This window comes from Babylonia areolata, chromosome 35, assembly GCF_041734735.1.
Source record: "Babylonia areolata isolate BAREFJ2019XMU chromosome 35, ASM4173473v1, whole genome shotgun sequence".
Classification (NCBI taxonomy): domain Eukaryota; kingdom Metazoa; phylum Mollusca; class Gastropoda; order Neogastropoda; family Buccinidae; genus Babylonia; species Babylonia areolata.
In genome coordinates, this window is record NC_134910.1 from 10,434,748 (window position 1) to 10,457,110 (window position 22,363).

The 22,363-nt window shown below is 43.7% G+C and overlaps 1 protein-coding gene across 1 annotated transcript in view; it reads right to left on the reverse strand.

The window, feature by feature from the left end:
• Positions 1–411: 411 nt before the first annotated feature.
• Positions 412–22,363, reverse strand: part of LOC143277797 (sodium-coupled monocarboxylate transporter 1-like) — a 64,917-nt gene continuing 42,965 nt past the window's right edge. The window contains exons 17-19 of the mRNA XM_076582700.1: positions 3,081–3,223; positions 2,555–2,659; positions 412–520 (exon numbers count right to left, since the gene is read on the reverse strand). Coding sequence (XP_076438815.1) covers positions 412–520; positions 2,555–2,659; positions 3,081–3,223 — 357 coding nt within the window. The remainder of the gene's footprint in view (positions 521–2,554; positions 2,660–3,080; positions 3,224–22,363) is intronic.

Here is a 22,363-nt window from a genome sequence, read left to right on the forward strand (position 1 = left end):
TGTGTGTGTGTGTGTGTGTGTGTGTGTGTGTGTGAGATGAGTGTGTGTGTGTGTGTGTGTGTGTGTGTGTGTGTGTGCATGCGTGCGTGCGTGCGTGTGGGTGGGTGGGTTGATGGGTGTTTGTAAGAGAGAGAGAGACTGTCTGTCTATTTGTCTGTGTGCACGCCCACGCGCATGTGTGCACATGCTGAACATACCTCTGTCTTTTTTTCAACAGGTGGGAGAGGAAATTTGCTACTTCCAGCAGCATTCATCTCTGCATAAATAAACTGGGAAGTTTACTCTCTGTTTCTGAACACGCCATCTTAACCGCGCGTCCACTTACACCTCTTCTCTTCACATCAATCGCTACCTGAAACGCAAAAAGAAGCCAGCACCGCATCCAACGCAACAGTCGCCATCCCCAAAAAGTCAGAAGGTCATGGTCCAAGTGGTCTGACTGGCATCCCCCTGAACCCTGGTGCACAAGCCAGATGGGCACTCAGTCCCCACACTCTCAGCCAGCTGATCATAGGAATCTCTGAGAATCAGGAGCAGAAGAACACTGAATAACAAAACGTTACATTCCACAATAAGAAATGCAAATGTTACCCCTCCACTTCCGTGCTTGGGGGGAGTCCTGTCAATGTCGTCAGTGTCGGCAGATTCATGGGGGGCTGTTGTTTGAGGGACGTGGTGGCGGTCTCCACTCTGGGGGAGACGCTCACTTAGTCTGGCTCCGCGACTAAGCCATTATTGTCGTTAGTAGGGGGCTTAGTAGGTGGTGTCCTAAGTACGTTAAAACAGAACAGGCACCACTGAACACCACCGAAGTGACTCAGCAGCAGTGCAGGGTCTCCTCTGGTGTGTGGCCTCCAGGCGACCTAACATCGATGGTTCCCTGTGGACTGCCGGTGCTGGAACTGCGACGGACGAACCCGGGTGTGGTCGTGTATGGGGGAATCTAAATGAGCGGCGTGGGAGTAATGCCACTGAAACGGCGCAGATGATGGGGCAGCAAAAAAAAAAAAAAAAAAAAAAAAAAAAAAGAAATGCCAGTGTGCATTCAGTCCGATGCCAAAGACAGAGACAAAAATCAAAGGAAACTTCTGGTGTGAATCAACCCACTTGCTCCAAACGACCATACAGCAGCATTGTCAGCATCGCCACTGGAATGATAATATCCAACCAGAACGTCAACGTTGACAAAACAGATGGAGGAATTTGAGAGCACATGGCGACGGGCCCAATAGCCGAGTGGTTAAAGCGTTGGACTGTCAATCTGAGGGTCCCGGGTTCGAATCACGGTGACGGCGCCTGGTGGGTAAAGGGTGGAGATTTTTACGACCTCCCAGGTCAACATATGTGCAGACCTGCTAGTGCCTGAACCCCCTTCGTGTGTATATGCAAGCAGAAGATCAAATACACACGTTAAAGATCCTGTAATCCATGTCAGCGTTCGGTGGGTTATGGAAACAAGAACATACCCAGCATGCACACCCCCGAAAACGGAGTATGGCTGCCTACATGGCGGGGTAAAAACGGTCATACACGTAAAAGCCCACTCGTGTGCATACGAGTGAACGCAGAAGAAGAAGAAGAGAGCACATGGCCGGAAGGGTTCAATGCTTCCCTAAGTTCGAAGATCGTCACCATGACTGTCAGCTGAAAAGCGACATAAAAGGATCTGGAACCACGTTTGACACAGAACTCATCTACAGCAGAGTCACGAGTCTTCTTCTTCTTCTTCTTCTGCGTTCACTCGTATGCACACGAGTGGGCTTTTACGTGTATGACCGTTTTTACCCCGCCATGTAGGCAGCCATGCTCCGTTTTCGGGGGTGTGCATGCTGGGTATGTTCTTGTTTCCATAACCCACCGAACGCTGACATGGATTACAGGATCTTTAACGAGCGTATTTGATCTTCTGCTTGCATATACACACAAAAGGGGTTCAGGCACTAGCAGGTCTGCACATATGTTGACCTGGGAGATCGGAAAAATCTCCACCCTTTACCCACCAGGCGCCGTCACCGTGATTCGAACCCGGGACCCTCAGATTGACAGTCCAACGCTTTAACCACTCGGCTATTGCGCCCGTCGTCACGAGTCTAATGAGCACACATTTTATTGACCTGGAAAACATTTCAACATGAGGTGGCGCCAATGCCAGCTTCCATGTTTACAGACAGTGAGCTCATGAGACCTTCCGCCACAAAGTCTATACTGAAAAGAAAACTGCAGTCTCATCTGTCCACACGTACATGTCAGAAAGCTGATGTTGTGATCATCGATGTCTGTGCAGTGCTGTGGACTGTCTGTTGGCCATCAGTACTTAGTACTCAGTACTCAGTACATCAGGCAACGTATGTGGACAGATTCCTGGAGTTGATTATTACCAAATTGAAAGACAGTAATGTTTGTCTTGTCTTTGACAGATATTATCCAGTCAGCATCAAAAGCACCACCAGGTCCTCTGGAGCTGTGGAAACAGCCTCAAGGCGTCACCAGCTCAGGCCAGCCACTGTTCTGCCTCCTAAAAGTGTAGCACTGACAGTGACTGACAACAAAATACAGATGATTGCCATCATATGTGAGCAGCTGCTGGAAAAGGTGCGTGGTCTTCAGGTTCAAGGGTTCCTTCAGCACAAGCTCGTAGTGACTGCTGATGACCCCATCCCTGTTGAAGTCAAGAACGGCATCTCATCCCCAGCTGATCACCGTTGCTGTTGCTGCTGTTGTGATGGAAGGCACATCCTCCCAGAAAACATCAGGTTACATCGCCGCGACAGTCAAAGAGCATGAACATCTGTATCATTCCAGACCATCCAGCAGCACACGACCACCCGGGTTGTGACACAGTGGCATACATTTGGGGTATCGGAAAAGCCACAGTTCTGAATATTCTTTAAAAAGGGTTTTCACTTGAAAGCTTGAGGACCCCAGAATCTTATTTCGATCACGTCATCCAGCAATCTACTCAGTTTATTGGTGCTTGTTACGGCTGCAAATGCACAGAAATGACCAAGATCAGGTTTGAAGCCTGATTCTTTGAAACATCAAGAAAATCAGCAGCAACTCCAAAGCAAAACTGAGATCACTGCGACCAGTAGCAGCAGCCTTCACTGAGAATGTGAAACGTGCTGATCTGCAGGCATCCATGTGAAAAGAAACACTGGATCCTGATCCGCCAGAACTTTGCCTGAAGCAGCACCTGCTGAGTGCTGAAAATGTTGAAGTGTGGCTGCAGTACAGAAGAACAGTGTTCAACTGCACGGTGTGGATATCCCACTGCACGAATGATATGCACTGTCTTTTGAAAATGTTATAGAAACGAAAGCTGTCAAAACCCGTGGACCAAATGTTCTGATGTCCTTGACGGAGAAGACAATGAAGAACCTGATACTGCAAGTAATGACTCCTCTGTGCTTGATTCACAGACAAAAAATATATTTGCCATGTTTTTTGTTGGCCTTTTTTCTTTTGCGCTCTGACTGAAAAAGTCCGCACAAAACATTTACTTTCATAACACATTATAGCAGTGCAACGTGGTTATGACTTACATATTGGTAAGTTTCCAGCCACATTGTGCAGTATCCTATGTTAGTACTTTCTGTTAGTGTGTGTGTGTGATGGTTTTCTGACCGTCTGACGCTGACCTACTTTTTTATATATATACACAATTTTTCCAGTTTACATGTTATATATAAACGCTTTTACAATGTTTCCCGTTTACTTGTGGTAGAGTAATTTACTCTACTGTGTTTTATGTCAATAGTGCAACGTACCATTCTAGTTTGTCAGAAAATCACATTGGCCTCCGACCTCCACACCCATCCATTTCTTGAATTTGGGCGGCCATTTTTATGTTATGAAATATAATCGAGCTATGTAAATGAATCAAAATATATTCTACGTATCCCAAAGTAGGAAACAAACATTGCCGTTTTGTCGCAAGAAAGAAAACTATCGCTCTAAGTGAACCCGAACATGTGCCGTAACTGTTTTTATTTTCGGCCGCCATATTGGCAGCCATCTTTGAAATGTAAACAATGAAAAATGAAGTTTTCTTTAAAAATAACTTCTGTTAAACATTTCCTGGGAAGTCTGTCACAAAGATAGCGTTTCGTATTTAAAATATTTTTTTATACCTTTTTTTTTTTTGCAGTTCAGGTCGGCCATGTTGGATTTCTCAAAAATCTCAACAATGACAGGGTGGCATCAGTTGGATATGTGATCTAGGGACACTAAAGAACTCAAAACCGGTGAGAGACCAATTTTTTTTTAGGTCAAACCCAAAATCGTCATTTGGCTGCCGGAGTGTGCGCGCGTGTGTGTGTGTGTGTGAAAGAGAGAGAGAGAGAGAGCGCGAGAGAGAGAGTGTGTGTGTGCATGTGTGTGTGTATGTGTGTGTATGTGTGTGTGTGTGTATGTGTGCGCGCACGTGCTCGAGCGCGTGTGCGCGTGATGTGTGTCATTAACGCATGTTAAGCAAATAATAAAACCTGACCATATATAACGTCTCCTCCAAGAATATTCACAATTTCAAGATGAATAATTATCATGGGAGGTAAATGCCATGTGTCATGACGGAATGACATATGAATGATTCATCACTCCATTTATTTCAGACACTGTAGTCCAAAAATGATTTTTTTTTCCCCCCGCTGAACTTTATAAACGTCGTCACATATAAGAGATAGTTATGTAAAAGTTTGTTGTGCGTTGATTGTCGATTGTTCTTCTGTTTCAAAATCTCCAAAACATTTTATGTGTGACTGGTCGTGAGAATTATTTTTTATGGACAGCAGTTTCCGGAAAGAATCGACAAAAGGGTCGTTCTAGCTCTCGTTGCTGTTCATAATTATGCAACCCTGCAGGTTATCCACACAATACGCTGTGTGTGTGTGTGTGTGTGTGTGTGAATGAATGTATGTCTCTGTCTGTGTGTGTGCGTGTGTGTGTGTGTGTGTGTGTGTGTGTGTGTGTGTGTGTGTGTGTGTGTGTGTGTGTGTGTGTGTGTGTGTGTGTGTGTGTGTGTGTGCTGTGTGTTGTGTGTGTGTGTGTGTGTGTGTGTGTGTGCTGTGCTGTGTGTGTGTGTGTGTGCTGTGTGTGTGTGTGTGTGTGTGTGTGTTGTGGGTGAGTTCTATCTTCGAGACAGCGTTTTCAAGAAGAGGGGGAGGAGTATAAGAGGGGAAGGAAAGGGAAAGTGCAACAAAAAATACATGCTGTTACATGTGTTTTGTATGTATGCGTCCATGTGTGTGTGTGTGTGTGTGTGTGTGTGTGTGTGTGTGTGTGTGTGTGTGTGTGTGCGCGCGCGCATGTGTGTTTGTGTGTTTAGAGGTGGGTGGGTGGGGGGGTGAGTCAGTGGTTGCCATTGTCTCGTGAAAAGTACTGACTGTGCTGTCTGTGTGTTTCCACAATCTTCCTGAGGCAAGTTAGGATCACGATGGCTAGTGGCAACAGATACATCTGGATGTTAACTCACTCAGTACGGCCAGTCCTCTCTTCTCCTCTACACAGACACATCGGATGTCCAGTGGGTGTCTGAATGACCCAATCTTTAGCTTCCGTCGTCAGAACTGTGGTATTCTTTGTCAACATTCACCTCTTCAGTATAAGAGCCTTCCGCTTGCAATATTTTGATGATGGTAATTGGGGTGAAACGCTGTTAACGTCGTCTCTTTCGCCGTTCGTATGGAGAGAGTGAAATGATAAACAAATAGTAAAGAGTGGTAACTCTCTCCATTACACAAGGTACTACACAACTGTGTGGCTTATTCAAGAGATTAAAGAGGCTATGCCAGTCTTGAATAAAAGCTAATTTGTGTCTTTGCACATTTCTTCTGTCTTTGCTGCTGTGTGCACATGTCAAATGATTGGTATAAGGACAGGCCCGGCGCTTCCTGTTTTTTTAGGAAGTGTCTGGGTTTGTTCCAATGTACCTTTTATTTTTACCTGTGTGCTAGCTGAATCGGTAGCGTAAGCATCACCGACTTGAAGTTGTGTACCTTGTGTAATGGAGAGAGTTACCACTCTTTACTATTTGTTAATCAACAGATGCATCATTGACACCACCATCACCACCAAGAAGAACGATGATGATGATGACGATGATGGTGATGATGATGATGACTATGACGACAAAAAACACCCCCCCCCCACCACCACCATCACCACCACCACCACCGACAGCAGCAACAACAACAACCACCTTTCGTCATAATCATTATCATCATCACCATCATCTTTTTCTTCATCATGAATCTTCCAATAAGCCGTACATATATATATATATTTTTTTTTACGGTTTTGTTTTTGTTTTGTTTATCATGTGCTTCTTTGTCCATATTTATAATAAGATTAATGAGGGATTTTTAAAAAAACTCTTTCACAGCCAGTCAGTTAGTACAATATTCCCTTGTGGTATAAACACAGAAAAGACAGTGGCTGAGAATAGCTGGGGATTCTCCCTGCGATGTATAGAAAATATGGCCTATCCCACCACTGAACACTAAGAGCAGTAGGCTCATGGATAACAGACCAATGAATGGTCACCTTTCAGTGACATGGGTCCTCTACCACACCTGTGCATAAATGCGAGCTTGGCAGTGAAAGAGTTAATTCACATCCCTTTTCCTCAGCTCTCAACCTCTCCACCAGCGCAAGTAAGTGCATGACTTTAACTCACTCAGTACGGCCAGTCCTCTTTTCTCCTCTACACAGACCCCTCGGATGTCCAGTGGGTGTCTGAATGACCCAGCCTTTAGCTTCCGTAGTCAGAATTGTGGCATTCTTTGTCAACATTCACCTCTTCAGTATAAGAGCCTTCCGCTTGCAATATTTTGATGATGGTAATTGGGGTGAAACGCCGTTAACGTCGTCTCTTTCGCCGTTCGTATGGAAAGAGTTAAAATGTGAACCAAGGCTGGTTTTTTTTATTTTTTTATTTTTTATATTTTTTACGCGCCTACTGCCTCTGTGTGGAAAATGAAGACATCCAGGTCTGAATGGTTTTATCATTCTCTCTGTCTCTGTCTGTCTCTCTGTCTCTGTCTGTCTCTCTGTCTGTCTCTCTCTCTATATAATGTTATGTGTGTGTGTTTGTGTGCGTGCGCGTGTGTGTGTGTGTGTGTGTGTGTGTGTGTGTGTGTGTGTGTGTGTGCGTGCGTGTGTGTGTGTACATGGGAAAAGAAACTTAAAATAAATATGAACCAAAAGACAAAGAGTTACAAAAAAAAAAAAAAGCAAAAGACTTTGTGACATTAACATGAAGCATGGTGCATGGTAAGAAATAGAGAGAGAGAGAAAGAGAGAGAGACAGAGACAGGCAGACAAACAGACAGACAGGGCGGCAGAGAGAGACAGAGAGAGAAAGACAGTGAGACAGAGAGAGAGAGACAGAGACAGGCAGACAGAGAGACAGACAGGGCGGCAGAGAGAGACAGAGAGAGAAAGACAGTGAGACAGAGAGACAGAGACAAAGGCACAGAGACAGAGGGGAGAACATAGACAACACAAGCAGACAGACAGGCAGACAAACAGAAACGCACACGCACGCACACGTCACACCACACCACACACCACACACCACACAAACACACACACACACACACCACATCACACCACACTACACACATACAGAGACACACACACACACGCGCGCGCACACACACACACACACACACAGACGCACACACACACACACAGACACACACCACAGACACACACATACCACACCACACCACACACACACACACACACACACACACACCCAGAAGCATCATAGTCGTCAACGCCCAAAGCTTTAACCTCTTCATCCAAATCAGCCTATCTCCAGACATGAAACCAACTATCCTTCTGCCCTATACCCACTACATCTTCATCCGAAACCCGACACACACACACACACACACACACACACACACACAAACTCACGAGGAAGCAGCTACTACAATCTCTGTACATTTTTTTGTTGTTTGCCTGATTAAATCACGTAGTTTTCTCCCAACTTCCCTATGCCTTAAACCGACTGTCACACAAGGTGTGCAACAAACGATATTCTTCTCTTCTAACCCCCCCCCCCCCCCCCCCCCCCCACACCCATCCCCAACCCCACCACCACCCCTCATCCTACCACCTACCGACTTTTGACATAAACATTCCTCCACACTTTCTATAAATAATCATTCTTTGACAAACTCTCGCGAGATCGTGACGCAACTGTCGGCGTTAATAGAAGACTAAAGGGAGCTTTCTATTAGCTTCGCTCTCTGGCCAGACGACATGACATCGTTTTTATGGCTCCATATCATGGCTCCCCAACACAAAGGAGATTAACTGTTTGTGCTGGATGAGTGTGCTCCCTTGTCAAAAAAAAAAAAAAAAAAAAAAAAAAAAGAAAAAAAAGGGGGAAAAAAGCGACCCTCGTTAAAAATTAAAAAAAAAATTAAAAAAAAAACAAACCCAACAACAACAGGAAACACACAGAGGACTCATTGTTAATGTCTCGTAAGTGTGCGTGCTTGGCGTGATGTCGGTTGACGATCCTAAGGCTTGGATGTGAGCGGCGATTTGATTGGTTGGCGAGGTTGGGAACGTGACTGGCATTCACCTCTGGGGGGCGCGGGGTGGGGGTGGGGGTGTGTGTGTGTGTGGGGGGGGGGGGTGTCATTCTTCTCTTCAGAGTTAGAGCCTGTGTCTTCTCTCTCTCTTTTTAGACCTGTCAAAAGTGAATGTTTTGAGAGAAGAAAATACATTTTATGTTATAGTTTTGTTCTTCTTATCCTTCATCCTTTTCTAGCTGAAAACGGCACACATTTTTTTTCAGTGCAGATGATATACACACATGGACATGCACGTACACGCATACGTTCAACATCAACAACAAAAACAACAACAAAACCACCCCAAAGCATAATGTTCTCTCTCTCTCTCTCTCTCTCTCTCTCTCTCTCTCTCTCTCTCTCTCTCTCATCTATGCAGTTGCACCAGCTATAACATTAAACCTGGAACTAGTACTAAAGGTGCATAAAAAACAACAACAACAAAAAACAAACAAAAACATCGAAAAACCCTAACAACTCTGCAACCCCAAAATTAAACAGTCATATTCAACGTCCAAGTAACGTGCTTTGTGATGTTGATCTACAAATTCTCTCACTTACTCACTCACTCTATCTACATTCTTGAGTGGAGTGATGGCCTAGAGGTAACGCGTCCGCCTCGGAAGCGAGAGAATCTGAGCGCGCTGGTTCGAATCACTGCACAGCCACGGATATTTTCTCCCCCTCCACTAGACCTTGAGTGGTGGTCTGGACGATAGTCATTCGGATGAGACGATAAACCGAGATCCCGTGTGCAGCATGCACTTAGCGCACGTAAAAAAACCCCACGGCAACAAATAGGTTGTTCCTGGCAAAATTCTGTAGAAAAATCCACTTCGATAGGAAAATCAAATGAAACTGCACGCAGGAAAAAAAAAAAGAAAAAAAAAGGGGTGGCGCTGTAGTGTAGCGATGCGCTCTCCCTGGGGAGAGCAGCCCGAATTTCACACAGAGAAATCTGTTGTGACAAAAAGAGAAAAAAAGAGAAATACAATCAATCTATCTATCTGTCTGTCTGTCTGTTCGTTTTCTTCTCTCTATTCCCTCCTCTCTCATCACCCGCACTAAGCCCTGTGTTCAGTTTCAGTTTCAGTTTCAGTAGCTCAAGGAGGCGTCACTGCGTTCGGACAAATCCATATACGCTACACCACATCTGCCAAGCAGATGCCTGACCAGCAGCGTAACCCAACGCGCTTAGTCAGGCCTTGAGAAAAAAAAAGGTGAATAAATAATAGATAAGCGTACATAAATAAATAAATAAATAAATAATAATTATGATATATAAAAAAGGGGTAGTAGTAGTAATAATAATAATAATAATAATAAATAGATAAATAAGACAACAATGATGATAAATAAGCAAATAAATGTAAAACATGAAGACACACATTCACACATACACCCACACATGCATAACAGATATGCACCGAACATGCAGTTTCACAGATATGAAAGCACAGTCAAATACATATAAACGTACATGAGCTCCAACACACACACACACACACACACACACACACATTACCCTGCACCTCCTCTACCCCCCTCCTCACCCGTACAAAGCCCTGTGATCATCTACTGCCTGGTTCCTTTTCTATATGTGACACCACTTTCATGAGCAATAATGTCTATTTTCGTTGCATTCTTTCATTCTGTCTTTTTTTATTGCTACAGTTGGCATTGTTTTATAGGACGCCTGCAGCTCAGTTTCAGTTTCAGTTTCAGTAGCTCAAGGAGGCGTCACTGCGTTCGGACAAATCCATATACGCTACACCACACCTGCCAAGCAGATGCCTGACCAGCAGCGTAACCCAACGCGCTTAGTCAGGCCTTGAGAAACAAACAAACAAACAAAAAAACAAAGTAAAAAAGGTGAATAAAAAATAGATGTGTTCATAAATAAATAAATAAATAAATAATAATTATAATATGAAAAAAAAGGTAGTAGTAGTAGTAATAATAATAAATAAATAAATGAATAAATAAATAAATAAATAAATAAATAAATAAGACAACAATGATGATAAATAAGCAAATAAATGTAAAACATGCAGCTCAGGTTCGGGTTTGTTTGGTTTTTTTAATTTTATTAAGAAAGTCTGGACTGTTATTTACTGAATTTTAGTGTAGTTTTTTGTTGTTGTTGTTGTTTTTTTCTTTCCCTAAGTGTGCAGGATGCAAGTAGGACTGTTATCCCACCATTGCCAAGTTTGGAGGAAGTCGCAAAGCCAAGTAGTCTGTATGAAACAGAGAAGTTGTTTTTATCAATGTCCGACATACCTCCGGAACATTGAAAAAACAAACAAACAAACAAACAAACAGAAAAGTAGAATCTTTGGAGAACAGCAGAATTAGAACAAGAAGATAAACAGCAGCAGCAACACCAAGAGCTATTGAAACATGATAATACTGACAAGAATGGAGAAGGAGGAGGAGGAGGAGGAGGAAGAACAGAAAGAGAAGAAGAAAATGGATAAATAGGAGGAGGAGAGAAATCATTACCAGTTTGCTTAAGAAGAAGAAGAAGAAGACGAAGATACAACAACAACAACGACGACGACGACAACAGCAATAACAATAATACACTGAAAAGTTCGAATCATTTTCTCGTTCTACCAATGTTCTTTTTTATTTATTTATTTATTTAATTATTTTATTTTTATTTTATTTTTTTACTTCGGTTTGTTGTGAATGTGTTTGCATTGTTTGTAAAGACTTGTTACTTTTGACAATGTATCACATAGATTTGGTTTGTATTTGTATTTGTATTTCTTTTTATCACAACAGATTTCTCTGTGTGAAATTCGGGCTGATCTCACCAGGGAGAACGCGTCGCTGTACTACAGCGCCACCCATTTTGGGGGGGTATTTTTTCCTGCGTGCAGTTTTATTTCTTTTTCCTATCGAAGTGGATTTTTCTACAGAATTTTGCCAGGAACAACCCTTTTGTTGCCGTGGGTTCTTTTAAGTGCGTTAAGTGCATGCTGCACACGGGATCTCGGTTTATCGTCTCATCCGAATGACTATAGCGTCCAGACCACCACTCAAGGTCTAGTGGAGGGGTGAGAAAATATCAGCGGCTGAGCTGTGATTCGAACCAGCGCGCTCAGATTCTCTCGCTTCCTAGGCGGGCGCGTTACCTCTAGGCCATCACTCCACTGTTTTCTTTAACTCACTCAGTACGGCCAGTCCTCTCTTCTCCTCTACACAGACACATCGGATGTCCAGTGGGTGTCTGAATGAACTAACCTTTAGCTTCCGTCGTCAGTATTGTGGTATTCTTTGTCAACATTCACGTCTTCAGTATAAGAGCCTTCCGCTTGCAATATTTTGATGGTGGTAACTGGGGTGAAACGCTGTTAACGTCGTCTCTTTCGCCGTTCGTATGGAGAGAGTTAATGTAGGGAAACAAATGCATCTACTCCATCCATCCATCCATCCACATTAAATAGGTTTCATGCGTAATTCCCTCTTTCTACTCTCTCCCTGCCACCACACGACACAGCTGCCCGCCCACGTCCTACTGTCCCACCCCATCACGTAACATTTCCCCCCTTTCCCCTCTCCCCTCTCCCCGCCACTGTACCTACCTACCTACCTACATGTCTTCCCCTCTGTCTCTCCACACCTCCCGTACACTCTCTCCCCTGTCCTACCCCCCTTTACCTCCACACCCTCCTCTCCCCTGTCCTACCCCCCCTTTACCCCCACACCATCCTCTCCTCTGTCCTACCCCCCTTACCCCCACACCATCTCCCCTGTCCTATCCCCTTACCCCCACACCCTCTCCCCTGTCCTACCCCCTCTTGCCCCCCCATCCTCTCCCCTGTCCTACCACACACCCTCTCCCCTGTCCTACCCCCCTTACCCCCACACCCTCTCCCCTGTCCTACCCCCGTTACCCCCACATCCTCTCCCCTGTCCTACCCCCTCCTACCTCCCACACCCTCTGCCCTGTCCTACCCCCGTTACCCCCCACATCCTCTCCCCTGTCCTACCCCCCCCTTACCCCCACACCCTCTCCCCTGTCCTACCCCCCCCCTTACCCCCACACCCTCTCCCCTGTCCTACCCCCTTTACCCCCACACCCTCCCCCCTGTCCTACCCCCCTTACCTCCACACCCTCTCCCCTGTCCTACCCCCCTTACCTCCACACCCTCTCCCCTGTCCTACCCCCCCTTACCCCCACACCCTCTCCCCTGTCCTACCCCCTTACCCCCACACCCTCTCCTCTGTCCTACCCCCCTTACCCCCACACCCTCTCCCATGTCCTACCCCCCTTACCTCCACACCCTCTCCCCTGTCCTACCCCCCTTTACCTCCACACCCTCTCCCCTGTCCTACCCCCCTTACCCCCACATCCTCTCCCCTGTCCTACCCCCCTCCCCTCCACACACTCTCCCCTGTCCTACCCCCCTTCCCTCCACAACCTCTCCCCTGTCCTACCCCCCCTTACCCCCACACCATCCTCTCCCCTGTCCTACCCCCCTTACCCCCACACCCTCTCCCCTGTCCTACCCCCCTTACCCCCACACCCTCTCCCCTGTCCTACTCCCCTTACCCCCACACCCTCTCCTCTGTCCTACCCCCCTTTACCCCCACACCCTCTCCCCTGTCCTACCCCCCCCCTTACCCCCACACCCTCTCCCCTGTCCTACCCCCTTTACCCCCACACCCTCCCCCCTGTCCTACCCCCCTTACCTCCACACCCTCTCCCCTGTCCTACCCCCCTTACCTCCACACCCTCTCCCCTGTCCTACCCCCCTTACCCCCACACTCTCTCCCCTGTCCTACCCCCCTTTACCTCCACACCCTCTCCCCTGTCCTACCCCCCTTACCTCCACACCCTCTCCCCTGTCCTACCCCCCTTACCCCCACACCCTCTGCCCTGTCCTACCCCCCTTACCCCCACACCCTCTCCCCTGTCCTACCCCCCTTCCCCCCACACCCTATCCCCTGTCCTACCCCCCTTACCTCCACACCCTCCCCCCTGTCCTACCCCCCTTACCCCCACATCCTCTCCCCTGTCCTACCCCCTTACCCCCACACCCTCTCCTCTGTCCTACTCCCCTTACCCCCACACCCTCTCCTCTGTCCTACCCCCCTTTACCCCCACACCCTCTCCCCTGTCCTACCCCCCCCCTTACCCCCACACCCTCTCCCCTGTCCTACCCCCTTTACCCCCACACCCTCCCCCCTGTCCTACCCCCCTTACCTCCACACCCTCTCCCCTGTCCTACCCCCCTTACCTCCACACCCTCTCCCCTGTCCTACCCCCCTTACCCCCACACTCTCTCCCCTGTCCTACCCCCCTTTACCTCCACACCCTCTCCCCTGTCCTACCCCCCTTACCCCCACACTCTCTCCCCTGTCCTACCCCCCTTACCCCCACACCCTCTCCCATGTCCTACCCCCTTACCCCCACACCCTCTCCCCTGTCCTACCCCCCTCTTACCCCCACACCCTCTCCCCTATCCTACCCCCTCTTACAATATGTAATCATGACGTATTGATGAGTAAATCAGCATTACCACACGCCTGTAAATAAATTGTCTTGAAAAGAAACCTGAAGAGAGGAACATATCTTTAATATCAGCAGCAAAGATCAAAGAGATAAATTTAACTCACTCAGTACGGCCAGTCCTCTCTTCTCCTCTACACAGACCCCTCGGATGTCCAGTGGGTGTCTTAATGACCCACCCTTTAGCTTCCGTCGTCAGAATTGTGGTATTCTTTGTCAACATTCACCTCTTCAGTATAAGAGCCTTCCGCTTGCAATATTTTGATGATGGTAATTGGGATGAAATGCTATTAACGTTGTCTCTTTCGCCGTTCGTATGGAGAGAGTAAACAGTTCCAGATTAAGATTGGTTGTGGCTGCTTTTTTTTTTTTTTTTGTAACAAACTGTATTCTGACGGAGATGGTAGTATTCTCAAACAACAAGTGTTATTTTTGTCAAGATAAAAAAAAGACACATTCTTACATTATTTTGGGAAGAGGTGGGTTTTAAGGTCAGACTTAAAAGAGCTGAGTGTGGAGACCCGTCGCAGCGAAAGAGGAAGTTCATTCCAATTACAAGGTCAAGATACAGAGAAAGAACGGCGGCCAACAGTCGGGTGTTTGAATCTGGGTATGCGTAAACAGAGTGGATCCAAAGCCGATGGTAGAGAGCGAGATGGAGTGTAGAAGTAAAGGCAGCCACAGGGATAGGAAGGGGCAGATATATGAATACATTTATAACATAGAGTGCTCATCTTGTACTTTGTACAGTTCGTAAGTTATTCAATAGAAAGGTATTTAAATTATGATAATATAATGGTTCTCAATCATGCATTCGTACTGTATGATATGTCAACAAAACACATGCAAGATTTTTACATTATTCTATTGATAGCTTAATTCGTTGTATAATAATAATAATAATAATAATAATGGATGCTTATATAGCACACTGTCCAGAAATCTGCTCTAGGTGCTTTACAAAAACGCTTTTGATAACATAAAACATTATATCTATGTTACATACACACACCAAAATGTGACCACACACACACACACGCACGCACGCACGCACGCGCACACACACACGCACGCACGCACGCACACACACACACTGCATACATACATTTTAACATACATGTGTATCTAACAGCTACCCTAACAATGTATACAAGATACAGAATCAAGAAAGTGAAGCCAACACCACAAATGTTCATAAAAGACCAGAAACAAGCATATAAAAGAGACAAGTATATTTTCAAAATGAATATGGGCCTGTACTACACTCGGCTTATATCACGGATTGACATAAGTTTACATTTGGGCCAACAGCAAAGTGAGAGCTGTATTTTCAATGGTTTCTCCAGTCAATGGGAAATCATTTACAGCTTAGTCTTTTTGTGAAGGACTATAACTTTCAAACTAGGAGGCAAAATTGCACTGGCTCTTAGTGCTGCAGCCTTGGGGGGCTAGTTAGCCTTTGGGGAACCATCCCAACGCCGACTGTCCTAAAACCCTCTTAGCCGAGAGAGTGGGGATGTAACTTGGGCAAGACACTCTCCACTATAATCAAATTCTAGTCCAAATAGTCGGAACAGCAGTTGCCTCCTTTGCTGTTCTGATGGTCATAGTCGGACACGACTGACTATCATATATATATGCAATGATAACAAATGTGTTAAGAAATGAGCACCATACGTAAGCACAGGACTAAGCTGGGAAATGGAATCGATGTGCCGACAGATATTATTACTATGTTCTTTTGATGTTTAATGGTCAATATTCAGAGCGGTATATTCTATTTCACATCCTAATGTATAGAATATATTTGGTTCTTTAAGCCCTTGCTTGGACAAAACATATTGTAAAAAAAAAAAAAAACAGGTGTGGTTCAGCTACAAAAATGTTTCTATTTACCAATGGTCATGATGACTGTTTCATGCCACAGAACACCAAAAGTGGACATCGATACCGTACTGGCTATTAAGCGAGGTAACAAACCGTGGTAAAATGATAAAGCATTCCATATAAACTGTAGGACAAAAACGTCTATTCGACCTGAAAAAAAAAATCGATAATAGGTTTAGGAAGTAGGTTATCGCTACCTATCTGGATAACAAAACCACAATGACACCACATGGATTGAACTTGTAACAATTTCCAATATCAGCTGTTGTTTAAAAAAAAAAGAAGAAGCTCTTATTACTTACAAAAAACAAACCTCTTTACCTAGACAAATAGCACAAAAAAGGTATTGAACAATGTAGAGACATTGCACATGGTGATGAAGAATGACTTTTGTCATTAACTAGAAAACAGAGCCTTACAGGTAAAAACATAGCTGGCACAATATTTGAATTTGACACTTTTGTTAACCCCATTCCTAAACAACCAATTCAGTGAGAAAAAGAAACACATAAATGCTGCGCACATTCATACAATTCAAAGCCCACGACTATAAACGGAATTCAAAGCAAAAAAAAAAAAGCAAACAATAACTACAATAGATTGTAACTTCTGGCTCAGAAAATCTATTGATAATCTGGATAAATTTGCCTTTCAAGAGCTGTAGAAACCGCAACAGAAACCAAAGTTATCCACTGGAAAATACCACAGAATATAAAACATATCTCACAAATATTCTCTTAACTACACTCCGAGTTAGAAAACAACAGACGCTCATACTGCCCTATACACGTTGATTTCATTGAGCACTTTTTCTGTGATTCCTTTGCTCAGAAGCCTATGGAACTTTACTGAACAGAAAACCAGTTGAACTTGAAACAAACGTTACATTAATAAAATTGTCAGTTACTGACACCCTGTTTTAAGTGAACAAATCTCAGCATCTGATGGGAAACGACAGATTTATAAACTGATTGGAATCAGTAACACACACACACACACACACACACACACACACACACACACACACACACACACAAGCTTCAAGTTTCAAGTTTTAATTATCCTTTCACTCCTATTGGAGTATGGAGGATTACTGCAAAAATAAACTTTTCATGCCCAGAACAAACATTTCTGTTTTAGATGAGCAGTTATATTCAGTTAAATGTAGACATAATAAAGATAATCGTCGACCAAACAACTATGGGTATAGATTGATTGACTTGTGTAAATCGTCTTCATTGTATATTCTTAATGGAAGAGCAGGGGACACACACACACACACACACACACACACACACACACACACACACACACGAAAACAAATGTGACTGACATTTTATCATTTAAAGATATTTTTCTACGGTGGGTGGATGGGGTTCTGGCGTGTGATTGTTCGAAAGTTCCTTTTTCGTTCCATACATTCTTAGTTCGAATTCATATTGCGAGAGCAAAGCTGTAGATATTTCTCTGCGAAGATATCCGTCACATGACTTGTGTTTTTCTCAGTACCACAAGACATTATCTATCATAAGATTTTCTTTATATCGTCGAAGGACAAATGTCATTTCCAACGTTGGTTTTTCATAGCGTTTTCCATCATGCTGTCCCCTTTTCCTGTCCATTTGAGGGTAGGTAAACACACACACACACACACACACACACACACACACACACACACACACACACAGCACACACACAAACATATATATATATATATATATATATATATATACAGACCACCACCACCACCGCCATTACCACCACCACCACCACCACCAATAACAATTCAATACCCCAAAAACAACAACAACCCCCCCGCCCCCAACCCCTCCAAAGAACAAAAACCTTGTTGATGAATGAATGTAGGAATTGTGGAACAGGTAGATAAAAGAATTATCTTTCTGAAGTTTGGAGGGGGAAAAGGGAGAGAATAGAATATATATATATATATATAAATAGAAGAAAAAAATTGAAAGAAGAAACACACACACACACACACACACACACACACACACACTTAAAACGGAACCATTTGTTTTCCTCATGGCTTTCAGTTTCCCCCCAAAACTTGGAAGTTAAGTGTTGTTTTTCTTCTTCTTGTAATAGTAGCAGTGGTAGTAGTAGCAGCAGTAGTAGTAGCAGCAGTTGTAGCAGCAGCAGCAGTAGTAGTAGTAATAGTTGTTGTTTTGGAAGGTGTCTATTGTTGCTTCTTCCTTCAACACAAGGCATCTGTATATATATATATATATATATATGTATATATATATATATATATATATATATATATACATACATATATTTGTATTTGTATTTCTTTTTATTGCAACAGATTTCTCCGTGTGAAATTCGGGCTGCTCTCCCGAGGGAGAACGCGTCGCTACACTACAGCACCACCCATTTTTAGTTTTTAACAAATGGATTTTTTCTACAGGATTTTGCCAGGAACAACCCTTTTGTTGTCGTGGGTTCTTTTACGTGCGCTAAGTGCATGCTGCACACGGGACCTCGGTTTATCGTCTCATCCGAATGACTAGCGTCCAGACCACCACTCAAGGTCTATTGGAGGGGGAGAATATATCGGCGGCTGAGCCGTGATTCGAACCAGCGCGCTCCGATTCTCTCGCTTCCTAGGCGGACACGTTACCTCTAGGCCATCACCCCACTATATCTATATCTACATATATATATATATATCTTAAAGGTCCCGTAGCTATTTACGACCATCAGGACGATTATTTCAATTCCACTGTGTCTTGGGCTCGGCATAGGAACTAACAGGCGGGGCCCAGTCCTCTCCTTCCGCTGTTTTAATTAATTTACCCTCCCCAACCTAAATCAGGTACGTACCCGTTTACATCTGGGTGGACACCCGTTTACATCTGGGTGGACTGAGAAAAAAATGGAGAAAAAGTGCTTTCCCGAAGGATACAACAGCACTATGCCAAAATCTGGGCATCGAACTCAGATCACTGGTAAACACTGGGTCACTAAGCCCAGCGCCTTGCCGCTTTGTCGATTCTGATACTGCGCATCTGTCTGTACAGAACTGGCAAAGAGATATTTCAGAGAAATAATTAAACCAGATATAAATGAATAAATGAATAAATAAACCAAATAACGTGTCCTCTCATTACACCATAATGCCTGAACACTACTCGGAAACCATTGTGCATTGTTATTACCTTTTAATTTTTTTTATTTTTATGTACGTTTATAGTTGACTTCATCAAGTTTTTGCGCCTTATACATATTATTATTAGTAGTAGTAGTTTTTTTAATGTATTTATCTATTATTTATTCACACTTTTTTTCTTTCTTTTTTTCTCAAGGCCTGACTAAGCGCGTTGGGTTACGCTGCTGGGCAGGCATCTGCTTGGCAGATGTGGTGTAGCGTATATGGATTTGTCCGAACGCAATGACGCCTCCTTGAGCTACTGAAACTGAAACTGAAACTTCCCTGCCCACAGTCGGACGAATGATCCTGATTGATTAACACAATCAGTTGTTCGACCTTTCAACGAATAATAATAATAATACTGATGATGATGATAATGATGGACATTATATATATAGCGCGTTTCTCCAGCCAGAAGTACTGCTCTTCTTCTTCTTCTACGTTCACTCGTATGCACACGAGTGGGCTTTTACGTGTATGACCGTTTTTACTCCGCCATGTAGGCAGCCATACTCCGTTTTCGGGGGTGTGCATGCTGGGTATGTTCTTGTTTCCATAACCCACCGAACGCTGACATGGATTACAGGATCTTTAACGTGCGTATTTGATCTGCTTGCATATACACACGAAAGGGGTTCAGGCACTAGCAGGTCTGCACATATGTTGATCTGGGAGATCGTAAAAATCTCCACCCTTTACCCACCAGGCGCCGTCACCGTGATTCGAACCCGGGACCCTCAGATTGACAGTCCAACGCTTTAACTACTCGGCTATTGCGCCCGTCGAAGTACTGCTCAAAGCGCTTTACTACTCCCCGCCTCCCTCAAGTGTTTAACAGCGTGCGAAGGGAAACAACTCTTGAAATTCAAACCTACTTTATAATCATGACGAAGTTTGAGTGCAGTTCAGCCGAACATTCTGTTCCTGTAGTGTTGTTGTTGTTTTTGTTTGTTTGTTGGTTTGTTTCTCACGATCGGGGTTAAAAACATCATGTTTGATCACTACTGGGCAAGCATTAGTTAAACTGACAAGACGTATACAGCGATTTCGATTGATCCAGACAATGAGATTTAGATCGATCGTCAGTTATAAACACGGACAGATGAGACAGTGATCTAAGTAAGCTATCGTTTAAAATTTTAAAACGCTCTAAAAAAAAAAAAAAAAAAAAAATTCGACCATGGAGCTATACAGCGATTTCGATTGATCCAGACAGTTTCAGCAGTTTCAGTAGCTCAAGGAGGCGTCACTGCGTTCGGACAAAAACCATATACGCTACACCACATCTGCCAAGCAGAGATGCCTGACCAGCAGCGTAACCCAACGCGCTTAGTCAGGCCTTGAGAAAAAAGAAAAAAAAGAAAAAAAAGAGAAGAGATAATGAGATTTAGATCGATCGTCAGTTATAAACACGGACAGATGAGACAGTGATCTAAGTAAGCTATCGTTTAAAATTTTAAAACGCTCTAAAAAAAAAAAAAAAAAAAAAAAATAAACGACCATGGAGCTATACAGCGATTTCGATTGATCCAGACAGTTTCAGCAGTTTCAGTAGCTCAAGGAGGCGTCACTGCGTTCGGACAAAAACCATATACGCTACACCACATCTGCCAAGCAGAGATGCCTGACCAGCAGCGTAACCCAACGCGCTTAGTCAGGCCTTGAGAAAAAAGAAAAAAAAGAAAAAAAAGAGAAGAGATAATGAGATTTAGATCGATCGTCAGTTATAATCACAGACAGGTGAAACAGTGATCTAAGTAAGCTATCGTTTAAAATTTTAAAACGCTCTAAAAAAAAAAAAAAAAAATCGACCATGGAGCTAACAAAAGACTCCAAGGCGTTCTACAATCATCAGTATGTATGGCGGAGAAATCACGCAAAAAAAAAAACACTTTTCCTTTCCTTCGAGGCGAAGCGAGGAAAGGCCGTACATGTTTTTTTTGTCATCATAACGCAGAGATGTACTGTATTGTATGGCATTGTATTGTATTGTATTGTATGGTATGGTATTGTATGGCATTGTATTGTATTGTATTGTATGGTATGGTATTGTATGGCATTGTATTGTATGGTATTGTATTGTATGGTATTGTATTGTATTGTATTGTATTGTGTTGTATTGTATTGTATTGTATTGTATTGTATTGTATTGTATTGTATTGTCACAACATATTTCTCTGTGTGAAGTTCGGGCTGCTCTCCCCAGGGAGAGCGCGTCGCTACACTAAGAGCGCCACTCATATTTTTTTTTTTAAATATTTTTTCCTGCATGCAGGTTTTTTTTTCATATTTGTTTTCCTATCGAAGTGGATTTTTCTACAGAAATTTTTTTTCCCCGGGACAACCATTTTGTTGCCGTGGGTTCTTTAACGTGCACTAAGTGCATTCTGCACACGGGACCTTGATTTAACGTCTCATCCGAATGACTAGCATCCAGACCACCACTCAAGGTCTAGTGGAGGGGAGTGGAGGGTGGGGGGGGGGGGGGATTCCTGGCGACTGAACCGTGATTCCGAACCAGCGCGCTCAGATTCTCTCGCTTCCTAGGCGGACGCGTTACCTCTAGGCCATCACTCCACAAAGTAAGAATGAAAGAATGAAAAAAAAAACAAGAGAGGCAAGGCCTTCAAGACTCACTTGTGATAAATTAAGTCCCCTAGCATTAATTAAAGAGTAATTTCCCTTTTTTTACTATCTGCACCAAAACGTTTGCAAAATAAATAAAAATTCCATGCTTAGCAAAAGAAGTTCCTGTTTGAACAAAAAAATGATAATAATGACTCCTCTTGTTGTTGGGTCAGAATAAGAGGTCAAAGTGCCAAGTTTAGAGAATACAAAAAATATAAATATAACAGTAAATGCAGTTTGCATATAATCAAGCTTCTTTTAAAAAAATTTTTTTTGTGCCCATCCCAGAGGTGCAATATTTTTTTAAAACAAGATGACTGGAAAGAACTGAAGTTTTCCTATTTTTATGCCAAATTTGGTGTCAACTGACAAAGTATTTGCCGAGAAAATGTCAGTGTTAAAGTTTACTACGGACACACAGACACACACACACACACAGACACACACACACACACAGACAACCGAACACCGGGTTAAAACATAGACTCACTTTGTTTACACAAGTGAGTCAAAAAAAAAAAAAAAAAAAGACTACCAGCTTTTCAAAAATGAGTGGTTTCTGTC